This window comes from Danio rerio, chromosome 12, assembly GCF_049306965.1.
Source record: "Danio rerio strain Tuebingen ecotype United States chromosome 12, GRCz12tu, whole genome shotgun sequence".
NCBI classification, from domain to species: Eukaryota; Metazoa; Chordata; class Actinopteri; order Cypriniformes; family Danionidae; genus Danio; species Danio rerio.
Genome location: NC_133187.1, coordinates 23605804 through 23630193, shown reverse-complemented (window position 1 = coordinate 23630193; position 24390 = coordinate 23605804). Strand labels below are relative to the sequence as shown.

General features: G+C 35.2%; 1 protein-coding gene across 4 annotated transcripts in view; it reads left to right on the top strand.

The window, feature by feature from the left end:
- Positions 1 to 24390, top strand: part of thrab (thyroid hormone receptor alpha b) — a 234077-nt gene that overhangs the window by 156067 nt on the left and 53620 nt on the right. For all 4 annotated transcript variants that reach the window (XM_001920978.9, XM_009306720.5, XM_073918439.1 and 1 more), the window contains exon 3: positions 15160 to 15403. In XM_001920978.9, the coding sequence (XP_001921013.4) occupies positions 15348 to 15403 (56 nt within the window). In that variant the 5' untranslated portion in view covers positions 15160 to 15347. The remainder of the gene's footprint in view (positions 1 to 15159; positions 15404 to 24390) is intronic.

Here is a 24390-nt window from a genome sequence, read left to right as displayed (position 1 = left end):
AACAAAAAATGCTTTTCTTACTTAATTTGTCTTGTTTCTAGTCCAAATGTCTAAAAATTCTTCAATCAAGAAGCATTTTCAGGCAGATATGTTGTGTTTTCAGAAATAAGTACAAATTAGATTTACTAAGCTACAGTAAATATTCTAGCAATGGTGTAAAAGTATTTTGCTTAACCTATTGACATTATTATTTTGCTTGGTTTGAGACTTGTGGAGCTGTGTATCGATGTATTTGTTCTTCAGTGTTTGGACTTTCTGCAAAATCAAACCACACTGAACTGAACTAAACTGACCTTCATCTGTCAAAACTGGACTGACAGTTTCAAATTACTAGAACTTCTGTGATAAGCTGCTTTGAACCGATCTACATTGTAAAAGCGCTATTCAAATAAAGATGAATTGAATTAAAATATTTAGCTTATTTTACAGAAAAACTTACGTAAGCTTAATTGTGACATTATTTTTCTTGATTTAAGATTTGTTTGATATTTAGGCTAGAAACAAGACAAAAACTTTAAGTAAGAAAAGCATCTGTACATAATGCCATTTAGCAATTTTAGTCGTCTATCCATGCAACTAACTGTATATGCATTGATTATCTACCCATCTGTCCATCTGTTCCTCCTTCCATCTGTCCATCCATCCATCCATCCATCCATCCATCCATCCATCCATCCATCCATCCATCCATCCATCCATCCATCCATCCATCCATCCATTTATCCATCTATTTAACATAGAATCATTATCCATCCATCTCATCTATGCGTCTGTCTGACTGACTGTCCATCCATCCACCTATTCATTTCGTCTTAATAATCATTGAACCATCCATCTATCCATCCATCAAACCATCCAACCCAACAAAACATCTATCAATTCATCTGTCCAATCTGTTCATCTATCCATCCATTCAATCTTTTCATTCATCCATCCACCCATCCATCTATCCACCCATCTAATCTGTTCATCCTTTCATCCAACCATCTAATCTGTTCATCCACCCAATCTGTTCATCCATCCATCCATCCATCCATCCATCCATCCATCCATGCATCCATCTATCCATCCATAAATCCTTTCATCCTATCTGTTCATCCATCCATCTATCCAATCTGTCCGTCCATCCATCCATCCGTCCGTCCTTCCATCTATCCATCCTCCAATCCGTCCGTCTGTCCGTCCATCCATCCATCCATCTCTATCCATCCATCCATCCATCCATCCATCCATCCATCCATCCATCCATCCATCCATCCAACCAAGTCTTTAGTGTTTAAAAACATTATATATATTGTACTTTATTATGTAGAATTTTAACAAAATTTCACATGTTCTATCAACAAATTAAATTATAGCCATAGATAGCAATCGTAATTATATTATTGTCCAATTCTTCTAAGGAAAGCTTCACGCTTGTTGACCACTCTTTTTTCCAATCTTTTTCTTTCTGACCATTTCAAAACCATTTTTCATCCACTCTTTGTAAACCTGACATATAGCAGTAACAACTACTAAAAGGTCAACTACCCAGAGACAGTAATCAGGCATGTGGTGACTTACAGAGGCAGTTTAACCAGCCATTCATCAAGCAGCTTTATCAGCCCACTCCACCTAATGTAAACAGCAAACGCCGGGAAGGAGGGCAAGTAAGGCAGGATACAAAATTAACACTCTTCAAGTACTAAATGAAACTTTCTTGGCTGTTCCTTTTTTATATGTTTCTCAGTAAAATAACTGACTTTTGGAAAGTTATCTAGAATACTTTGGAAAATATACAGAATACTTATGAAGTATTGCAACACATACACATAATTATGACCTTATATCTCTAAAGGAAAAAATGCAGATGAAATCTTGACATGAATAAAATTTACTGTAGAATGTGAAATGCCACAGAATTAGAAAAAAAATGGATGAATTAATCAGAAGTAGGCCTTTACACTTAAGTCAGACTGTGATATCCACTAGCATCTATACTTTTTAAAAATTTTGTTCATTAATTTATTCATTTTTTCTTCATCTTAGTCTCTATTTCAGAGTTGACCTTGGAATGAACTCCTAATTATTCCAGCATATCTTTTTTATGAAGCGGATGCCCTTCCAGTCACAACCCAGTACTGGGAAGCACCCATACACATTAATTTACACACACATTCATACACTACAACCAAGTTTATTTAATTCACCTATTATGGATGTCTTTGGACTGTGGAAGAAACCAGAGCACCCAGAGGAAACCAACGCATACAAAGGGGGAACATGCAAACTCCACACAGAAATGTCAAGTGGGTCAGCCAGGACTCGAACCAGCAACCTTCTTGCTTAGAAGTGACAGTGCTAACCACTAAACCACTGTGTCACCCTAAAAATTCAATGTAAGTGTGAATTATTCTTGTTCTGTAATGAGTTTTATTTATTCATAGCCAGTACCAGAACAAGGCAGTCACTTCTTTAGTCGGTATTACATTTTAATAAAAAGCTGTTATCATATCATGAACTCAAAGAAATTTAACAGCTTTTCCAACAACTAATTAACTTAACAGTTCTGAAGAAACTGGTTGTAAAAGAAATATTCATTAAACAGTTAATGCGTTATGCCTTTATCTGACTTAGCCTGAAAAATCAATTAATATACTAATAAATGCACAGTATATAGTAAAATATTATTTTTGTGTGTGTGTCATTAATAGTCTCATGATGTTAAGGTATTGCTCAGCAAGCATATGTGTGATGCTGCATTAGGTCTTACTTTTCAAAGGCAGTTAGTTGTTAGGTTATATAAGGATCTCTCTTGTGATGTCTTTTTTTATGAAATATTTATTAAAAGATAGAGCTCCCTGGCTGGCGTAATGGCATTTGCATCATGGCCTTCAATGAGTTCATATCAGATCACAGTCTGGAATCTGTATCTCCTGTGATCTGGATCTTCAGTGCTCTGTCATTAGCTGCTCATAAAATACACCATCCAACCTGTCAGACTACATTAGATGAGAAACGGCTGTTTGTTTAACCCTCGTTTTACTCCACTCCCTAATTTATTTACTGTTATAAGTTATACTGCGTTTTTGAAGTAAAAAAGCGTTTATATAAATACGATTATAATCATTTTATTCTGTATTAAGGAAACTGAAGTCTTGAGTCCTGAGTAAGGAGAAAGAGGGAGACTTGCTCATTAGCACAGACTGTTTCAGAGACTGTTTCAGACGAACTGATTATTCTTTTTCATGCTGCCTTCAAACCGGCGTTTTAAAGCATTCAATTAAGGGCAAGAAGAAAGTAGGAAAACAGAAGAAGAGAGGGAAACAGAGTTCGCTTTCTTCTAGCCAATTAAAAAGTTTTAGTGAGTGTTTGGGAATGCAGAAAACAGCGACAAACTCATTGCAAGAAAAATGAGGTGGAAAGCCTTACTCAGCTGCACCTGCTGCAGTTTTTATACCGAATGTATGCACGGTGTCAACATATATGTCAAGCATTGCTTTTTTTAACACGCACACACACAACATACACACTCGTGCACGATTTGCCTTACGCACACAGGTGCAGTGTCAATGTTCCACTTTAAATTTATGTGGCCTTTGTGCAATTTTGGCTCTCTTTGCACTTTTTTATGACACACACAAAGCAAACAGTCATCATTAACAAACACCATCTCCCCCTTTTTTTCCTTCTTTATGGCCCTTTGCTGAATTAAACGTAATCTGCTGCTCTCTTTTGGTTTCTCCTGGTCTCCCTTTTGCCCCTGTTCTCACTTAGTTGCATGTTTAACAGGAACTCTGGCTTGTAAAGCTGTGTTTATAGATCCCGTATGTTTGATTGTATGGGACTTTATGGCTTTGACCTTGACTGAGCAGGAGGGAGAGGTGGACCTCCTATAGTACATAAGGCGACATTGAACATCTGCATGTTTTTGGCCATGTGATGAATATTGGAGGCGGGCTTTATTGTTGACCCATATTCAAATCTAATGATCACTTACTCATTTTGGCAAGATTTATTTTTTTGTTTAATGTCTAAAAACTCTGTAAAATGTGTTTAATTTATGGGTGTTTGTTTATTTATGCATTTGAATTGTATTTGAGGAACTTAATCTCTGGTTTGACAACTTGGGTTTTGATGCCATTTTTCGCAGTTTTAGTGAATATATTATCTGGTTTATGGAACTAATTCTGAGTAATGGTCTAAAACTTCAGTTCAGAGGAAGTAAACTTTTACTGCATTTTTTTTTTCTTTATTTATTTTTGCTGATATTGTTTTTGTCTTTGCGAAAATGCATATAGCTACTTAGAACATCACTTTATGTTAAGGTTCATCATAGACCATCGCGATCATGTCATGAATGAGTGGTTAGTCATCTGTGCTGTCTCATGATCAACTTTTTAAACAGGTTTCATTAACATATTGACAGAATGTCTAATAATACTGTTTCCTAATAATGCAGCTAAACTCCATTATTCCCTCATTAAAAAAAAGGTCTGTTAAGAACAGTAAAAAAAAAAAAAAACTAAATCAAATCAACCTTGATAAATTTTATTTATATAATATTGTTGAGAGGTAAGCATGATCGAACACCCAATGAGGGGGGAGAGCATGCTCAGAGCCCGGCGGCTAATCAGCAGGCCAATCATATAGAAATAATAAATAACACCTGTTTATTCTAGTGATTGAGCCGGAGAGACACCCTTCTTAAGGGGAAGAGAAGGAGCAGCCGGGGAGAGGAGAGAGCACACACACACCTCAACTGCTACACGTGTTGTGCATTTAAAAAAAAAAAATATATATATATATTACTTACCTGATATCGCCGACCCTGTCATCTTCTTTTCACACAACAACGAACAATATTACAAATATCACATGAGTAGCAGTGCGATGTGGCTGTATATCGGTACTGCTGGAAAGCATGCGTTGGCATGAGGCCGCAGGACATATGCCTTCGTGTCCAACCAGTGACAATATATAGCCATATCGCACTGCTACGAGTTTGATATTGCATTTATAGAACAGTACGAAGGCATAATCATGAATATAAAAAAGAAAATCAAACACAGAGAGTCTAAATACCCTTTTGTATGAGGAACTACTTCCGCCATTCATTCCCATTCACAGAAACTGTTGCTAACTGTTCACCAACGTCACTTTAGAGCTAGTGTTTGAATGATTCTCTAGCCTAATGTCTAAAGTGATGTCAAAACAGATGATTTTGCTCAGATTTTAAGATTATAGGGCTGAACAGCATGAAATGCCATCAGTCTACAGAGATTTCCCAGTATTCCCAGTTTTGCAATCAGGAGATCACAATAATTAACTAAGAAAAAGCCAAAGCAGCGCCAACACTTCTAGATTACTGTTGTGTTTGTGATAAGGAAAACGCTAAACACATGCAATCATTTCTTCTTTCTTTCTGTTTACTGAACTAGCCTGCAGTATTAAAAAACAGAAGAAGCATTAGAAACAAACAGATGGCCAACCAAAACTCAGGGTTATACAAAGAGTGGCCAACACAAAATACATCCCATCTCACACTCAATACACTACAGTTATATGGTATAAAAACACCACTACAACATACAAATAAGAGAGATCGACTTAGAAAGACAATTACCAGTTTAATAATAGTTTGATATGCTGTAGTTATAAATTACACTTCTTCTATGCTTTATTTATTTATTTTCTATCCTTAATAATTGCCATTAATATATCCATAATTACAGTCTAAACAACTACATTCTCAACTAAAAAAAGCCCCAAAAGTACATTATGTTGTCCAACAGCAGCAATATTTGTCAAACTGTAGAGTGTCCTCTGCTTTCTGCTGTATGTGGGTGGAGTAATACATAAGGGTGAAGGGTAAAGAGGCTGGACGAGTGCTGTTTTTTTTTTTTGGAAAATATTGTATGGCTGTATAGGACTGTTGTGTGTTTGCATATATTAATTCAATTATTTTATTTTCGGCTTACTCCCTTTATTAACCTGGGGTCACCACAGCGGAATGAACCGCCAACTTATCCAGCATATGTTTCACGCAGCGGATGCCCTTACAAATGCAACCCATCTCTAGGAAACATCCATACACACTCATTCACAATCATACACTATGGATAATTTAGCCTACCCAATTCACCTGAACCCCATATATCTTTGGACTTGTGGGGGAAACCGGAGTATACCGGAGTATATATATATATAAAAGCAATTCCGTAATATCGTGCAAATGTCAACCTTGCCATGAAAAAAATAAAATTTTCAGCAAAATACGAAAGCTGTTTCTGTTTTTTTTTTTTTTTGTTTAAGGAAGTATTTTACAGTGCTTTAGAAAAACTCAAAAATGCATCTGTCAATGTTTACAAACTATTATATTGGATTTACCAAAGTCACACAAGTGGCAATTTTACATCTGTTACATCCATAACGGACAGATGTCACATCCACAACAACACTTTTTCCTCATAAATGTAAAAATATATGGTCCCATTTTATATTGTGGCCTTAACTAATATGTACTTACATAGAAACTAAAAGTTTGTTACAATGTACTTATTGTGTAAATACATGTATTTACTGTGAACTTATTCTTGATTAAATACATGTAATCTGTAATTAACCTTTGTAAATACATTTGTAAGTACACTGTTGACCATCCCTTACACCTTAACCCACCCTTAAACCTACCCATGCTACAAAAAATACATTATAAACACAGTAAGTACATTGTATTTATTTTTTTGATGTAAGTACATAGTAGTTAAAGACACTTAATATAAAGTGGCACCATATATATATATATATATATATATATATATATATATATATATATATATATATATATATATATATATATATATATATATATATATAGTTGTATAGTGAGCATCTCTTATGCATTTGATTAGCATTTTTTCTTTTGGGTTGTGCAGTTTAAATGCCAGAATTTCTACTAAGTATGGTGTATACTGGAAACCCGCAGATTTTTTATTTTTTTTATTTTTGTCACATCTATAATGCATGATTATTTCCCTCATTTAAAGTATAAAACATGTTTACAGATTGATATCTTTCTGGTCCCATAACTTTAGTTCAGTTGTTCTGGAAAATATAAACAAAAGTTTCAATGTAAAGTTAACATATGCTTTCTATGTGAATTTATGTTTTGAGTTTTTCCTTCAAATGTTACATCTATGATGCTGGAATTGCTCATATATATATATATATATATATATATATATATATATATATATATATATATATATATATATATATATATATATATATATATATATATATATATGATTAATCAGTCACAGTTAGCAAATTACAATTTTTAAACACTTTTTGTTATTAAACAGGATATTTATGTAAATGTTGAAATGTGACTGGGCATGTGAGAAATGTACAACTTGCTCCTCCGCAATGAATAAACCATCATTTAAATCCATAAATCATTAAAAGCAGTTTATAAAACTTGTTCTACTTTACGCAGTGTGATTACGTGGCTTGAATAAAGATATGCTGTACAATAAAAGTTAATAGTGATTAAATAAAAAACTTCAAAGCAGTATAAATATATTCTTTTTTGCAGCGACTAAACTTTGTTTCATTCCTCAAACAGAGTACTAATATGCCTTCCAAAATAATACACGAAGATCTCTGTTGCACCTTTCGACATCTTGACAGTACTAGTTCCCTTTCAATTTATTGTAAAAAAAAAAACTTGCATTTAAACAAACAAACAAACAAACAAACAAATACATTTGAAATAAAACAGTGTGAAAAAAGAGACAACTTTTTATTTTAGTTTAAATACCCATTCAACAATCTTCCACCAATCAGGAGGTATAAAGTACGATATGAGCAGCTTCTCTTTCATTAGTCGTAATCCTCTTGAACTCATTGTTAATCATTGGAGGCTAATTTTTGTGATTAGCTCAAGCAGTCCCACAGCGCATCGCCATTGTTTTGGTAATAACCTCCTTGACAACATTTACACACACTAAACCTGACTCTATTCACACTAAAGGTGAACACTTACTCTCACACACAAACACACAGAGGACAAGCAGATGAAAAGGCCTGTTAGACTGGCCAATATGCGAACAGCTAGTCCAATGAAAGATGATAGGCCAGCTGAGCATTAACTAATGCAGAACAAATGTCCTCTTGGCTTCATTGTCAAGGCTTGTGTCATACACTAGCCATGCGCACTATACAGGCCGGTCGGATGCACCGTTATTTGAGCCATATCAGTGTAGGAATATCATGCAGTATCACGCCTCTGTGATCGTGCTTTCTCAAGCTTTGAGCTTAAGCCGCCTGATCCTTTTCTTTCTCTTCACACACAATAAAACTATCTAATTCCCCTCTTTGGTCCAGAGCCATCCATTCATAGACTGATTCAGAGGGCATGTGCCACGTCCGTTTGTGTTTGGCGAGAGCGCTTGGTAACTGTGAGCATAATAGATACCAAAGAAACATCGATATACACTTACGCATACTCTTCTGTCAGCAGATCGCTTTGTAAATTTGCCACCATATATCAGTTTACACTTACGACGCCTTTGGAGGCGGCCAGACTGCTTTTCTTGTAGAAAGAATAAGAGCTGGGGCGACATAAAACAGAAATTGCTCTCTTTATTTTTAGTTGTTGTAGTTTTTTCTCCACATTGTGCATCTAAACATTTCTATTTAACTCTACCTGATTCCACGTCTCTCTTTGTATTCAATAGTTTTAAGCTAATCAACTTAATGAAAGTCTTTAGTCCAGTGATTCAGTAAATGAATACATTCAAACAGTCCATCAAAATAGCAGTGATGTAAAGAAAACAAGGCTGCATTAGAGAGACTAGTGAATTATGGAAAAGGGTCTGGTTCAGATGCAAGCTGAGACTACATAAGATGTTTTAAATGCATACACCTAACCCCGCCCCTAACCCTACCCCTTACAATGACGTCACTAGCTTTATTGACTGCAGGACTGCCTATGTGAGACTGTGTGTCTCAGCTAGGCATGGGATGATAAGCGTTTTTTTTTATTTTATTTTTTTTAGGTATATCACAGTTTAGAAAAGTCTAGGTTTTAAAACTTTTTTAAAATTTCTGTTTTACCGTTCGACAACGGTATCTAGCATAAAAGATATCCAAAAGATGCCATTTTAAATTGTAAAGAAATGTGTGTTTTTGAAATGAATGAGGACAGCAGAAGTCGATGATTCATTTGAATTATTTAGCATGACGTTTAATGATCCAAAATAATTTAAATGTTGCTCAAAATAAAATAAAATATATTGGCTGTGTCCAAAATCGCCTACTACTCAGTAGATACCTCACTTGAATTTGAATTTACTACTCGACTGTTTGAAACGTACATTTTATACAGTATGAATATGAGTAGTATGAATGGAGCTCGGATGTACTACGGATGAAATTTTTGTCATCATCACATGACATATCTTTACCAAAGATGGGCTGCGGCTGGAAGAGCATCCGCTGCGTAAAATCTTGCTGGATAAGTTGGCGGTTGATTCCGCTGTGGCGACTCCGGATTAACAAATGGACTAAGCCGACAAGAAAATGAAGATGAATGACATATCTGTTAGACTCCTATTCATGAATTCTTTCGTAATGCATCATGGGATAGCATCCAATGAATGTGTGCTTCTGAATCTTGCTAGAGGTGGTACATCTCGCATACTGTTTTTTGAATTCTAGGAATTCAGACATACTACTCTGCTCGCATACTGTTTTTAGTGTACTTAATAGTAGATGAAGTATGTGATTTTGGATGCAGCCGCTGTGTTCAAAGTGGGAAAAAAAGTTATTTGTAGTTTTTTACCCAGACATTTAAAAACAATATATTTTACAGCAGTGATCACAATACAGTGAAACCATGATATTTTATCCAAGGTTATCATACCTTTAGAATCTTTTACCAGCCCCTGCCTAGTATCAGCTTGCATGATGATTTCAGCAAATTGTTCATTCTAGTTTAAGTTTCACTTTAAAAGTGCCATGTAATGAAAATCTTGATATATATAGGCATAGCTTAATAACACAGAGTGGACATGCATTTCCTTGTTCTCATGAAAATTCTGTGAGTGTAAAATCCTGGTGTAAAACAGGTCAGGTGGAACAAAACACATTTGCGTTGCACATGAGATCATTAATATAATTTTTTTTGGCCACAACATTTCCTTCTAAGATTACAAAAATAATCAATTTTCTTCTTATTTTTAAAATTTAAATAAGGTTCTATTGGACATAATATGTATATGAGACAATTATTTTGAAAACAGGAGAGACAGGGAGACTAAAGCTGTGCATTTTTGCATTATTTTCTGTGCATTGCTAAGCAACGTGGACTGACATGACTCGCATGGTGGTGATAGTGTGCATTCACTCACTCACTCACTCACTCACTCACTCACTCACTCACTCACTCAGTCTGTCTCAGAAACGCTTTAGAAACCTTTAGAAACCCAAATGAAACCTTTGTAAAATCTTTAGAATGTAAAAAGATATAATGCGACAGAATATGTCACTTTGCATCCAGTGTACAATTTTGGTTTTAAGGAGAAGTTCTCAGCCAGCCATCAGTTCATACTGCATCTGAATACAAAACGTAAGATACAGTATATGGATTGTGCATTTATTCAGTGCCACTTTAAAGAGGCATAAGTTCTGTTTAATTTAAAATTTTCTTAGTTTAATATGTACAATGTAGGGGCTGGGCAATTAAATTGGTATCGGTATTTATGGATCAAATACCATAGTCAATAACGATTTACAAATAAGGTTCTGTCTGAAGTTTCGATATGAAGTGCTGTAGTTTTATTAAATTATGGCTGCTGAGCACGTAACTTGAAAGGAATGCCAGTAAGCTTAGGTTGTAATTTTGTCATTTCCAGTAAAGGCGCACATTGGAGCATCGCACGCATGTTGTGCAAGCAGCTCACACATATTGCATGCAAATTTTTCTAGTTACACCTAGTTGTAAAACATCTTAACTTTTCCGAATGCAGCAAACGCACTGTGATTCATGTAAGTAGAACTAACCGGTCTGCTTCACACTTTGTATGAAATATATACATTTCAGTAATAACAGTAGACTAATTACTACTAATTACTAATTATGACTAAATGTGTTATTAAAAATATTCTATAATAATTGATACCGAATGATATAACACGTTGTGATAATTTATTAATTTATTTTTTTTGCAATATCGCCCAGCCCTAGTACAATGTGAAACGTGCTATGCCTTTTTGTAAAGAGGCAACAAACACATATAAACTGATGACTGTGTGCAAGTTTATGCATCATGTCATATCACTTAGCTCTCACTGTGATTTATCTAAAGCAAAAGGACAAAACTAATCTTTTTAGGCAGAGGTTGATACTAAATCCTGTCTGTTTTTTTATATATACTAACTTTCAAAATGCATCTTTAAGAACTTAGCCTGTTTTGTATTGTATGATTATAATTTAGCCTGTATTTGGTAAAATAGGGTACTCTGGTGTCTTAAATATGTCTCACTCACTCTTTACAAACAGTGTTTTCTGCTTGCAAGCAATACTTTACAAATACCAATTGAAGCTAAAAAAAAAATCATTAATTAAATTAAGAATGATATTTGTGAATTCCAAGGGTTCATAGTGAGCTTTGCTTACATTAATCGTGTGGCATAAAGGCAATTTACAAGATTCAACAAATGCACAAGGGCTCATCCTCTTGAGCATTTGAGTGTATAACTAAAAACTAGTCTAGAGCGGCATCTGCTGCTCAAAACCAGTTCTAAAGATAATAGCGATACATTTTTAAAAACTCCAAATTGATGCAGTTTTGATTTCTCAAACAATTTTCAACAGCAACAACTCTAATTCTAGTCAAAATAAAGACAATTGCAGGAGTTAGAGTAGCTTAGAGGACAGTGCCTCTGCTTTTAATTCCAGTGTGACCAACAGAACAAGGCTAAATTTAAGTACCAATTTGTAACGTTGCCAAATCCTCAATTTGCTCGTATAGGTTGACTTTCCTTGGTTAATCTCATTGGATAAGTTTAGACATGTGCATTTCAGCAGTCTTATCTGCATGCATGTGTAAATGCACAGTTAAACGACTGCAGGAATGACCTTTTATTTTTTTTGTTGAGGGAGATGAACATATAAATAATCCTGCTCGTCAGTATCTAGTGACCAGCTGAATGGTGAAAATCATTTTCTCAGTATCCCACATCTTAATCCAGATTATCGAGGCAGTCAAGGCCGTGTGATTTACACAGGTTTTGAGACATTGTTGCTGTCAGAGAAGTGAAAGAGCAGCTCAGCACTGCACGTGACCTCCTGGTTCTGCAGAGAGAACGTGCTGGAGGGAAAGATGGGATTATGGCTCGCATAATCTGAACTGTTTCCTGGAAAGCCGCCTTGTTTTCTCCAGCGAACCGGCTGGGCATTGAAGAGCTCATGGGAAGCATCTCCCATGGGACAGACAAATAAGAGGAGAAGGGAGACAGAGAGAAAATCAACATCATACTAGAATGCAAAGCAGAAGTAATATAATGGTGTTGTTTAGATTTATTTTCAGTTAAGTTAAAATCATTTTTATTTATTTTATTTGAACTTTGCTTCAAATAATGGGGTGTTTAATGTTTGTTGATTTTGCTTTGTTTTGGTTTGCATTTTGTTTCATTGGTTTTGTCTGGTTTTGGTTAAGTTTTGTCTTGTCTTGTCTTGTTTTGGTTAAGTTTTGTTCTGTTTTGTTTTGGCTAAGTTCTGTTTTGTCCAAAATTTGCATGATTTACAACATTTATTTAAAACTTTTGATTTAAGATTATTTATTACTTATTTATTAAAGTTCAAATGCCATAGAAATTAAAATGCAGTGATATATATATATATATATATATATATATATATATATATATATATATATATATATATATATATATATATATATATATATTTATATATATAAAGTACTTCAGAAAATATTAGAGTTGTCACACTTAATTGTTTATATGATGCATTGAATGCTGAGGAGGGACGTTTTGGTATTGGTTTAGTAACAGACCATAACCGTTTGTGATTTACTGGCTGTTTTATGATGCCATTTATCATTGAAGCAAACCATGGCAAGAAAGTGAAGACGTGTGCAAGTAGCATACTACAGTATGATACTATGGCGTGGTAGGTAAATTGCGTAAGAAGCATCTAATGCTAGGGAGGTGAGACATGGCGCAAGTAGCAAACCACGGTGAAAAAGACAAAACCTGCATGAGTACAGTGTACAGTACAGTATGCACGAGTTGCATACTATGTTGAGAGAGGTAAAGACAGTTGTGAAAGTAGCATACTATGGTGAGGGAGGCAGGACGTGTGCATGCGGAGCATTTGGTTAGATGGGCAAATTGTGTGTGTTAAGTAGCATACTATGGTAGGAGAGGCAAGACGCGTGGACAAGTAGCATAGTATGGTGAGGGACGCAAAAAAAGACACTTGCTTGGCAAGGGAGGCAAGATGTGTGCTTCAAAAATATTTAAAGGTTGCGCATTATGTGTACGCAATAATAGGGCTTAATTTGTGCCAGAACACGCCTGATCCAAACACCTCTGAAATCTGATCCGACACCTCATTTTACCTATCCCCTCCTCAACCGCTCTCCTCCACTGTCCGCTGTTCGGTTTCACTTTCTTCAGCGACTCCCCAACCCTCTTCACTTTCATCCGCAACAATCACCCCCGCCCTTCACTTTCGTCCGCGACATTCCTCCGCCCTCCAACGCCCCGCCACCCACGAAACTTCTACATCCTTATGTAACATGCCGGATCCGTTTCCCCGATTTGTTCCGGGACAAATTAAGCACTGTGTTTGCATGTCAAGTAAGTTTTACATTTGAGGATGCAGTACACCATCATCATGATGCATTGTAATATCACATTAAACCTACAAATGTCAACACTTGTACGTTCCCTCTGCTCGTGCCTGCCGTCGCCACGGTGCTAGTAAATGTGCCTGCAGCTTTTGATTGCTGGGTCTCGATTTAACCATAGACTTCGTCAGCTAAAACATCAACACACAATTTTTTGCCAAATTTTCACAAATTTTTGCCTTTCACTATACATTGACAGTACTGTTTTTGTAACATATTCAAAGGTACTGTAAGTGATCTTGATTAATTCGTTCATTTTCTTTTCGCTTAGTCCCTTTATTAATCTGGGGTCTCCACAGCGTAATGAACCACCAACTTATCCAGCATATGCTTTATGCAGCGTATGCTCTTCCAGTTTCAACCCGTCCCTGGGAAACACACATACACTCTAATTCACTCACATACACTACGGACAATTTGGCTTACCCAATTCACCTGTATCACGCCTTTGTATTAGCGGGGGAAACCGGAGCACCACACGAGCATGTGGAGAACATGCAATTTCGACACAGAAATGCCAACTGACCCAGCTGAGGCTCGTGTATGTGATGTGATGTGTTCAAATAAAATATTATTTTTGTTTGACTGTTTTGGTTTCCTTGGTAATAAACATGCTTTTACACTACACTGTATGATTTAGAAAAGATGTGTACAATACTTGTTGAGAAGCATAGACCCAGGTTGCAAATATTAAAGAAATATGAAAATTAAGTTCTTTACTCTTTATCGTGCTCTATTAAATTGCGTTGGGCTAAAAAGAGCGTTCGATTTCTAAATCATTTCATTTTTTAAATTAAAAATGTTTTTTTTTTATTCATAAAAAAATTTCAAAATATGCTAACAAATAAATAAATAAAATGCTGATTGTTATGGCCTTTGTTAAAACAACACAGGACAACACGTTTAATAAAAACAAATCAAATGTGTTATTTTAAAGGAATAAACGCTTTCATAATGGAAAAAGGGCTTTATTTGTCACTCAGCATGCATGGTCTAACCGTTTTGATAATTAATGATAAAAAGCTTCCATTTGCTTTCAGAAGTTTTTTATTCTTTGAGAAACTTAGTGAGTTTACCAAAAGTTTTACATTCCACCTATAAGTATTGTGTGTTCAATAGAAAAAATGTTTGTGTTTTCTTTACGAAACATTCCCAATCGTTATTTTAACCTGGGTCGTTAAAAACATTTGATTTGCATACATGCTAACTTTGATTCTCTCTTTTTGTATTTCTGCAGAGCTCATCCCATATTGCGTCACTGGCCATCTGTGTTTGAGAGTGAGGCGGGCCTGGTTTGTGAGCGTCGCTCCACAGAGCCGTCCCATGACTGTCTGACTCATCACAACCCGCGAATGACAGGCGTGCATTCGAGGGTGGGGCCCGCCTCAGTCTCACATGATTGGCTGCTGGATGGAAATAAGGTGAATGGAACACATGCCCAAGGAGCAGGACCCAAATCAATCAGAGGGAGAAGAGAAACGGTAAACATGTGCACTAAACCATGATCTCATGGTGTATAGCTGCTAGTACTCACTGCTTCTGTGTATATCGAATTTTGTTTCATGATGCGACACTTCGGGAAACTCTGATTTTCTGGTCAATGCACATAGTCTCCTACATAATTCAGTCTTCCCGTTAACTGGCTCCATTTGTGTGTACATCTCACATTGAGTGCGGTGCTGGCGCTACGCCGTGCTTTTGAGACCAGCCCTTACCTCACCATTTACTCCACACACACATTTTATATAAGGCTTGGAGCCGGCAGGAAAGTGAACTAAAGCCTTAGAGAATGCCTGTTACTGTCCAAAGTCAGCACACACATGCACACATACACAAAGGTTTTTAGTTTACCAGGATGGCACAGGCTGCCCCCTCACGTCCTAATAAAGTGTTTACGCTTGAGCCAATAGTGGTGCTTCTGCCAGTTAGGAAAACACATCAAGTCTATGTTCAATGTGTGATCTGTCCTCGGGCAATTTTCTTTATTTAGCACATCTCTTCTTGCTTTTCCACTCCAGTGACTACATATCCCGTATGGTTCGTTAAGTAGGGATGTTTTTCTGGTATTTCTCAATGCTTGACTAGTTGGCTAATTAGTCAGGTTGACCAGTCTATATAGAACTTTTTCTTTTAATTGCACCATCATATACTGTAGCTACAATAGAAATATAGTGTTATTGTTATTACACAAATATATTAGTATCACACTTATTTATCTTCATTTCACAGGAGTTATAAAACAACAAATGAGGACATTACAATCATAAAAACATACAAACATGATCAATTCCACAAACTATTGTATTATTGTTATTGCCACTATTACTTATTTGCATAAAAAGTTACAAAGTCTGTATAATTTGTGTAAATAAAATTCATACCAACTGAATATAAACCTTAAGATTAAACTTTTGCGTTAAAGCTGTTCAAATTAAAACTGAAAAATATAAATGATAGTAAAACTGTGAAAAAGTGTGCAAAATATTACAAAATACTAAACTAAGAAACTTGAAATGAACAGTAAAATTATATTTTAATTATTATTATTACTTTTTAAAATTAAAACAAAATTATTACACACAATGTACAATGTACAGTAAACTCATTGTTATGTTCATGAAACCAGTCTCATTTATAACATATGCGCTTTATACACATTAAGTACCATCTGAATTTTGCAGCAGAAATCGAGACTCATCAGACCAGGCAACATTTTTCCAATCTTCTTTCGTCTAGTTTCGGTGAACCTGTGTGAATTGTACCCTCAGTTTTCTGTTCTTAGCTGACCAAAGTGGCACTTGGTGTGGTCTTCTGCTGCTGTAGCCCATCTGCCTCAAGGTTGAACGTATTGTATGTTCAAAGATGCTCTTGGTTACCTTGGTTGTAACGAGGAATTGTTTGAGTTACTGTTGCCTTTCTATCAGCTGGAACCAGTCTGGCCATTCTCCTCTGAACTCTGGCATCAACAAGGCATTTGTGCCCACAGAACTCCCGCTCACTGGATATTTTCTCTTTTTTTGGAGCATTCTCTGTACACTGTTGTGCGTCAAAATCCCAGTAAATGAGCAGTTTCTGAAATAATCAGGCCATCCCATCTGGCGCTAACAACCATGCCATGTTCAAAGCCACTTAAATCACCTTTGTTCCTCATTCTAATGCTCAGTTTGAACTGCAGCAGATCATCTTGACCATGCCTAAATGCATTGCATTGCTAGCATGTGATTGGCTGATTAAAAATCTGCGTTAACGAGCAGATGGAAAGGTGTACCTAATAAAGTGGCCAGTGAGTTTTAAATATATAAATATATGTATGTATGTTTTTCATGCCAAACCATGACCTAAACTGTATATCTAGAAGTTTACCTTTCGTCAGTTTACACCCGGCTTATTGCATTATCCTCTAATTAGTCTATAAATGTTTTTCAAGATTAACGATCATTAAATCAATGAGGCTTTTGGAGCAGGTGAAAACGATCCAACCCCCTCAGTCATTAGTTTTCAAGTTTAATTACACAGAAGCATCATCAGAGGACACAAGAGCTGCCACACAACAAGACCATACATCATGACTCCAATAGGACTCGGAGACCCATGTTTACGTGTGTGTGCGTGCATATAGTAGACAAGACCTCAGGAATGTGGGGTCAGATTCCCAGCATACTCACTCAAGAAGCAATTAAATGAGGGCCCTTCAGCTTAATTACACTGAGACCACCTGTCTGTAGATTAGCTGATCACAGAGAACTGCATTTTGGTTAAATCAGAGAGCAGGAGCGCAATTCATTCCTCTGTTCATCTTAAGCTAGATGATTTCTTCACCTATGTTTATTACTTACTCTACTGGTAAATGCCACTTAATCAATGTCCATTGAGGTTTAGGTGTTTCTTTTCTGTTTACTTTGTATGTTAAAGGTGAATTGTGTAATTTCTACACAATTGGTGTAAATGAATGTTTAATTTTTATTTAGGGCAATGAGAAATAAACATTCGACAGCCCTGTATTATAATTCAAAATGTTCATCAGCCAATAGAAATCATTCATTTAACCAAATGCACATGCCCATTAGCTTGGGCAACCTGAAAATATGCAGATTTTGTTTGGTTCGGACATTTAGAAACTAAACTTATGAGCGAGTTGTTGTTTTAATTTATTGGTGGTTACAAATATGCAATGTAACTGTAAGCTTGGCAAACAGTTTTGGAGAATTTGATGTGTATTTAGACAAAATGCCCGAGCATACTGCCCGAGAGGCGTTTCAAAGATGATCACTGAGTTCAATGTTTTCCACCCAATCAGAATCAAGCATTTGCCATCTCAGAATTGTAAGTTAGAAGATTCAATGTTTGATCAATGTTTGATCAGAATCAAGCATTCCACAACCCCATATTTTAACCTGGACTGCACATCGGCCATCAGAATTTGTTATTCACGGTAATATAATGTAATTTTTGAATGCTCATCAGCCAATCAAAAGAAAGCATTCAACAAACCTGCATTATAATTTAAAATGTTTTTAAGCCAATTAAGATTTATCACTCAATCAGAATTAAGCATTCAACATCCCCATAGTGTTACTTAAAATGTTCATCTGCCAATCACAATCAAATTTTCAACAGCACTATAGTCACTTTGGATGCTCATCAGCCGATCAAAATGAAGGATTCAGCAAACCCGCATTACAATTTAGAATGTTTATTAGCAAGTCAGAATCCAGCATTTAACATCACCACAGAATAACTTGGAATGTTCATTGATCAATCAGAATCAAGCATTCAACAGCTCTATAGTGTAACTTTAAATGTTCATTGGCCAATCAGAATGAAATACTCAACAGCACCATAATGTAACTTTCGAATGTTCGGATGTATCAGCCAATCAAAAGAAAGCATTCAGCAACCTGCATTAGAATTGAGTATGTTTGTCACCCAATCAGAATCAACATCACCAAATTCTATCTTGGAATATGTACTGGCCAATCAGAAATAAACATTCAACAGCCCCATAGTGTAACTTAAGATGTTCACCGGCCAATCAAAATGAAGCATTTAACAAACCTACATTACAATTTAGAATTTTCATGAACAAATCAGAATCAAGCATTCAACATAACCAAATATTTACTTTAAATGTTCATTGCCCAATCTGAATCAAGCATTCAACAGCTCTGTAGTGTAACTTTGAATGTTCATTGGCCAATCAGAATCAAATACTCAATAGCACCATAATATAACTTTCGAAGGTTCGAACATATCAGCCAATCAAAACAAAGCATTCAGCAATCTGCATTATCACTTAGAATGTTTGTCACCCAATCAGAGTCAAGTATTCAGCATCACCAAATTCTATTTTAGAATATTCACTGGCCAATCAGAATTAAGCATTCAACAGTCCAATGGTGTAAATTAGAATGTTCATCTGCCAATCAGAATCAAAAATTCAGCAGCACTGTAGTTGCTTAAAATTTTCACCAGCCAATCAAAGTGAAGCATTCAACAAACCCACATTACAATTTAGAATATTCATCACCAAATCAGAATTGAGCATTCAACAGCACCACAGAATAACTTAGAATGTTCATTGACCAATCAAAATGAAGCATTCAACAGCCCTTAGTGTAACTTAAAATGTTCATCGACAAATCAGAATTAAGTTTTTAACAGCCCTGCAGTATAACTTGTAATGGATATCGGCCAATCAGAATCAAGCATTCAACAGCCCTAAAATATAGCTTGCTATGGCCATCAGCCAATCACAATCAAACATTCAACAGCCCTGCAGTATAACTTTATAATTGAAGCATATTTGACTATAGAGAGTGTTCCAAACCGAATCACTTGATTTAGGCGTAAAGTGATGTTTATTGGCACTAATACAGCCATGTTAATTTGAAAGCGCATCGTTTAGTTTGTGCTAAATGAATTGTATCGGGGCGTTCCACAGATGTCCAGGCTTATTACAGCTTGAGACGTGTAGAGAACTAGCAGGCATGTTCTCAGTGCTTTTCTGTGTTTATGGAAACACCACATGCCTGTTTGAGTCAATGTACAGTGGTGGTACGAAGAAGAGAATCCTCAAACATTGTTTTAATCTGATCGCATTGACGTCACGCTCCTGGATTTTCAGCGTTTACTTTTAAAAGCTCTGTGATTTGCATAAAGTTAATTGACAGGATTTTCCTGCTGTTTGTCGTGCTGCATGTCTATCCTCCTGAAGCTGTAATCCACTTTAATCAGACGCACAGAGTGCCTGCAGAGAGATGAGCACTTCACCCTGACAGTGAGTTTACTCAGAGTTCAAGAGTTTGTCATTTCATTTGTCTATTTCTTTACTTCTCTAAAAAATTTTTTTTGTATCTTACTTTTTGTAACTAAATATATGATTTTATTGGATTTTGCTTGATGCTGATCACAATCTTTTCATAGTGTACACTGAGAACTGAATTGATTAATGTTCATCATGTCATTATACTGTGACCTGAAACACAAAACCATCAGGGTCATTTAAAAAAAAAAATCGGATTTATGCATCATCTGAGAGTTGAAAAAATAAGACTTCTATTAATGTATGGTTTGTTAGGATATGATAGTGTTAACTAAGATACAAAGATTTGAAAATCTGGAATGCCAGGGTTAAAAATCTTAAAAATCTAAATCTTGAGAAAATCAGCTTAGTAATGCACAAGATTATCAAAAATGTACTTTTCCAAGAAAAGTTTCCATGTACTTTTTCAGCACTGAGTCATAGATTTGCTATCAGATTAAAATAAGGAATACAAAATATTTTAGTTTTATTTAATTTAATTTAATTTAATTTAATTTTATTTGCAAAAAAATGAATAGCTAAAATCAATGCTTTGCTTTTTACCGTTGGACCCTTTTCACATTATGAGGTTTCTCAGTAGTGGAAGTCATCATAGTTTATTATTTATTATTATTTTTTTCCACTATCCGATTTGCTGAAATAAAAGAAAAACTCTGATGGTGTTATTAATTTAAGATTATGATGACCCTTTAACACATCATAAGTGTCTTGGGAAAAGGATCCAAAAGGGAAAGTGTTGTGCTCTGAATGACAGGAAGCAGGAAACATTTATATGTTTGTTTATTTTTTAAAAAGTCATTTGAACCAACAAGTTTCCAAATCATTCTCCTTACATCTTTCTTAATATGTTTAACTGATATTGCATTTAAAATTATACCTATTATATATATATATATATATATATATATATATATATATATATATATATATATATATATATATATATATATATATATATATATATATATAYACACACACACAYATATATATATATATATATATATATATATATATATATATATATATATATATATATATATATATATATATATATATATATATATATACTTAGTTTCATATACAGAATTATTAGACCCCTTGAGTTATTAGCCCCCCTGTTTAATTTCTGTTTAATGGAGAGAAGATTTTTCAGCATATTTCTAAACATAATAGTTTTCATAACTTATTTCTAATAACTTATTTGTTTTATCTTAGCCATGATGACAGTAAATTATATTTTACAAGCCATTTTTTTGTTAGTGTATATAGGCAAGTTATTGTGTAACGATGGTTTGTTCTGTAAACTATCGAAAAAATATATAGCTTAAAGGGGTTAATAATTTTGACCTCAAAAATTTTAACTGCTTTTATTCTGGCCAAAATAAAACAAATAAGACTTTCTCCAAAAGAAAAAAAATTATCAGACATACTGTGAAAATGTCCTTTCTCTGTTAAACATCAACTGGGAAATATTTAAAAAAGAAAAAAATCAAAGGGGGCTAATAATTCTGACTACTACTGTATATACAAAAGGGGAAATAAGTATGAAACGCGTCAACATTTTTCTCAAAAAATCATATTTCTAGAGGTGCTGTTGGCTTAAAATCTTCATCAGATGTTGATAACAACCAAATAAATCCACATGTACAAAAGAAAACAAATCTAATTAGTTTACAAATAAGTTATGTTTAATAAAATGCAATGTTACAGGGAAAACATATTGAACACATGAAAAAAGGGAGATATAGAAAGGCAGTGAAAACCCAGACAGCAGCTAAAATTTCTCAGTAGTTATTTAGCAACCTCCTGCCCTTTGTCATTGTAAATTAATATTAGCTGCTTCAATCTGATGTCTGAAAACATGGTGGATATTCAGCAAGACAGTGTTCTAAAATAACTCTCAAATGCTTTCAAAGAAAGAAAATCAAGCTGTAGAATGGCCCAGCCAATCACCTGACTTGAATCCAATAGAAAATACAAAATAAAGATTAGATTTGATTGAGGACATCCACAAAATCGTCAAGAATTTAACTCTGACAAAGTCTGTGAGAAAAATCACACCTGAGCATTGCATGTGACTTTATTCTCCATATGAGAGGTGCTTTTAAGCTGCCATCACCAAAAAAAGCAGTTTAAATAAAGTATTAAATACATTTTAGTAGTTTAGTATTTTGTCATTCCATTGTCATCACACATAAATTATTGTTAACAGCTCATTTAAACTGTACTTATTTCCACCACTGTTCGAACTCTAGTGTCCTGCAACCACAAGTAAAGATTTTCTGCAACATATTTCTGCATTTGAGTCATGTCAGAAAATCAGCTTTTCGTAGACAGCAGCGCCACCATCTCTTCAGCTCATAAGCTTCTGTAGAGTCACATGAGCATCATATTGGCCTGTTTATCTCATCTCCTCTCTGGCTCAGTCACGCCAGCGCCTCCAGACAAATGCACGAAAAGAGTGTGAACGCACATTTACATACATTTAGCGGCATCCCTTCAGCTGCTTCTCTTCTCTGCACGTGGCTTTTGTTCTGACATTAGCTGCGAGCTGCCAGATCACATTTACACAGGCTCTAAAATAAGCTCTCATAAAGCTGGCAGAGAGAAGGAGAGAGGGAAACTGCAGACACACAATGAGGGATTTAAGAGGAAGGAAAAGCAAGGTGGAGCGACTCCAAAACTTCTCATTGCATAAGACAGAGTGGCTGACAGATCCTGAGAGTCTCAGCTTCCTGCCACTCAAATCACAGCGCTCGCTGCCGCTGCTAAAGCCTCAATTCCAGCTATTCATTTCAAGGGAATTATTTATTTACTCCCACCACAATTAATTTCTCTGGCAAAGCTTTGAACCGTTTCTTTGAAATGGTTTCGCAAACACTTGTGCTGCCGTTCAAAAGTTTAATTATTGCATTGGTTTCATCAAATTTTGACATTATTTGAATTACTTAAATTATTTATTTACTACCACCATAATTAATTTTTCTGGCAAGGCTTTAAAATGTTTCCTCAAAGTTTCGTTGTAAATTTACTTTCGTTCAAAATATGCTGTTGTCATTATTATTAGTAGTAGTATTTATAAAAAGAATATTTAATTGATTGATTGATTGATTGATTGATTGATTCATTCATTCATTCATTCATTCATTCATTCATTCATTAATTGATTGATTCATCGATTTATTCATCATGTTACATATATATATATATATATATATATATATATATATATATATATATATATATATATATATATATATATATATATATATATGTAATGTAATGTAATGTGTATTTATATAGTGCATTTATTGTGTATGGCCATACACCCAAAGCGCTTTGCAATCATGAGGGGGGTCTCTCCACACCACCACCAGTGTGCAGCATCCACTTGGATGATGCGACGGCTGCCACAGGATAACGGCGCCAGTGCGCTCACCACATACCAGCTATTGGTGGAGTGGAGAGACAGTGATAGAGCCAATTCGGTGGAAGGGGATGATTGGGAGGCCATGATTGTAAGGGCCGATAGAGGAACTTTGGCCAGGACACCGGGGTTACACCCCTGCTCTTTCACGAGAAGTGCCATGTGCCATGCCATATATATATATATATATATATATATATATATATATATATATATATATATATATATATATATATATATATATATATATATATATATATATATATATATATACATACATACACACACACACACACACACATACATACATACACACATACAAACACACACACACACACATATATATATATTCATAGAGGAATTATTTCCGCAACATTGTTAAGCAGCATGTCACAGTCACCAGCGATCTAATCCTTACAGATCACTGCTAAACACACAGATCGCAAAGAACTACAAATCATCCATTATACCGACTACAAGTTCCAGTCATGCACCACATACACTCACAAAAGTTCCTGATCCTGACTGATTGCAAACCTACAGCCGAAGGATTGTCAAAGGCAGATTACTAGGACTTTATATACATTATACTGTGTTTAAATAATTGACTTGCCAGTTTTGACCCTCGCCTTGTTTGTTTGTTTGTTTGTTTACGTTGTTTGCTTCCTGCCTGTTTATTGACCACGACATCAGATTGCTCGTATCTGTTTGTTCCTGCA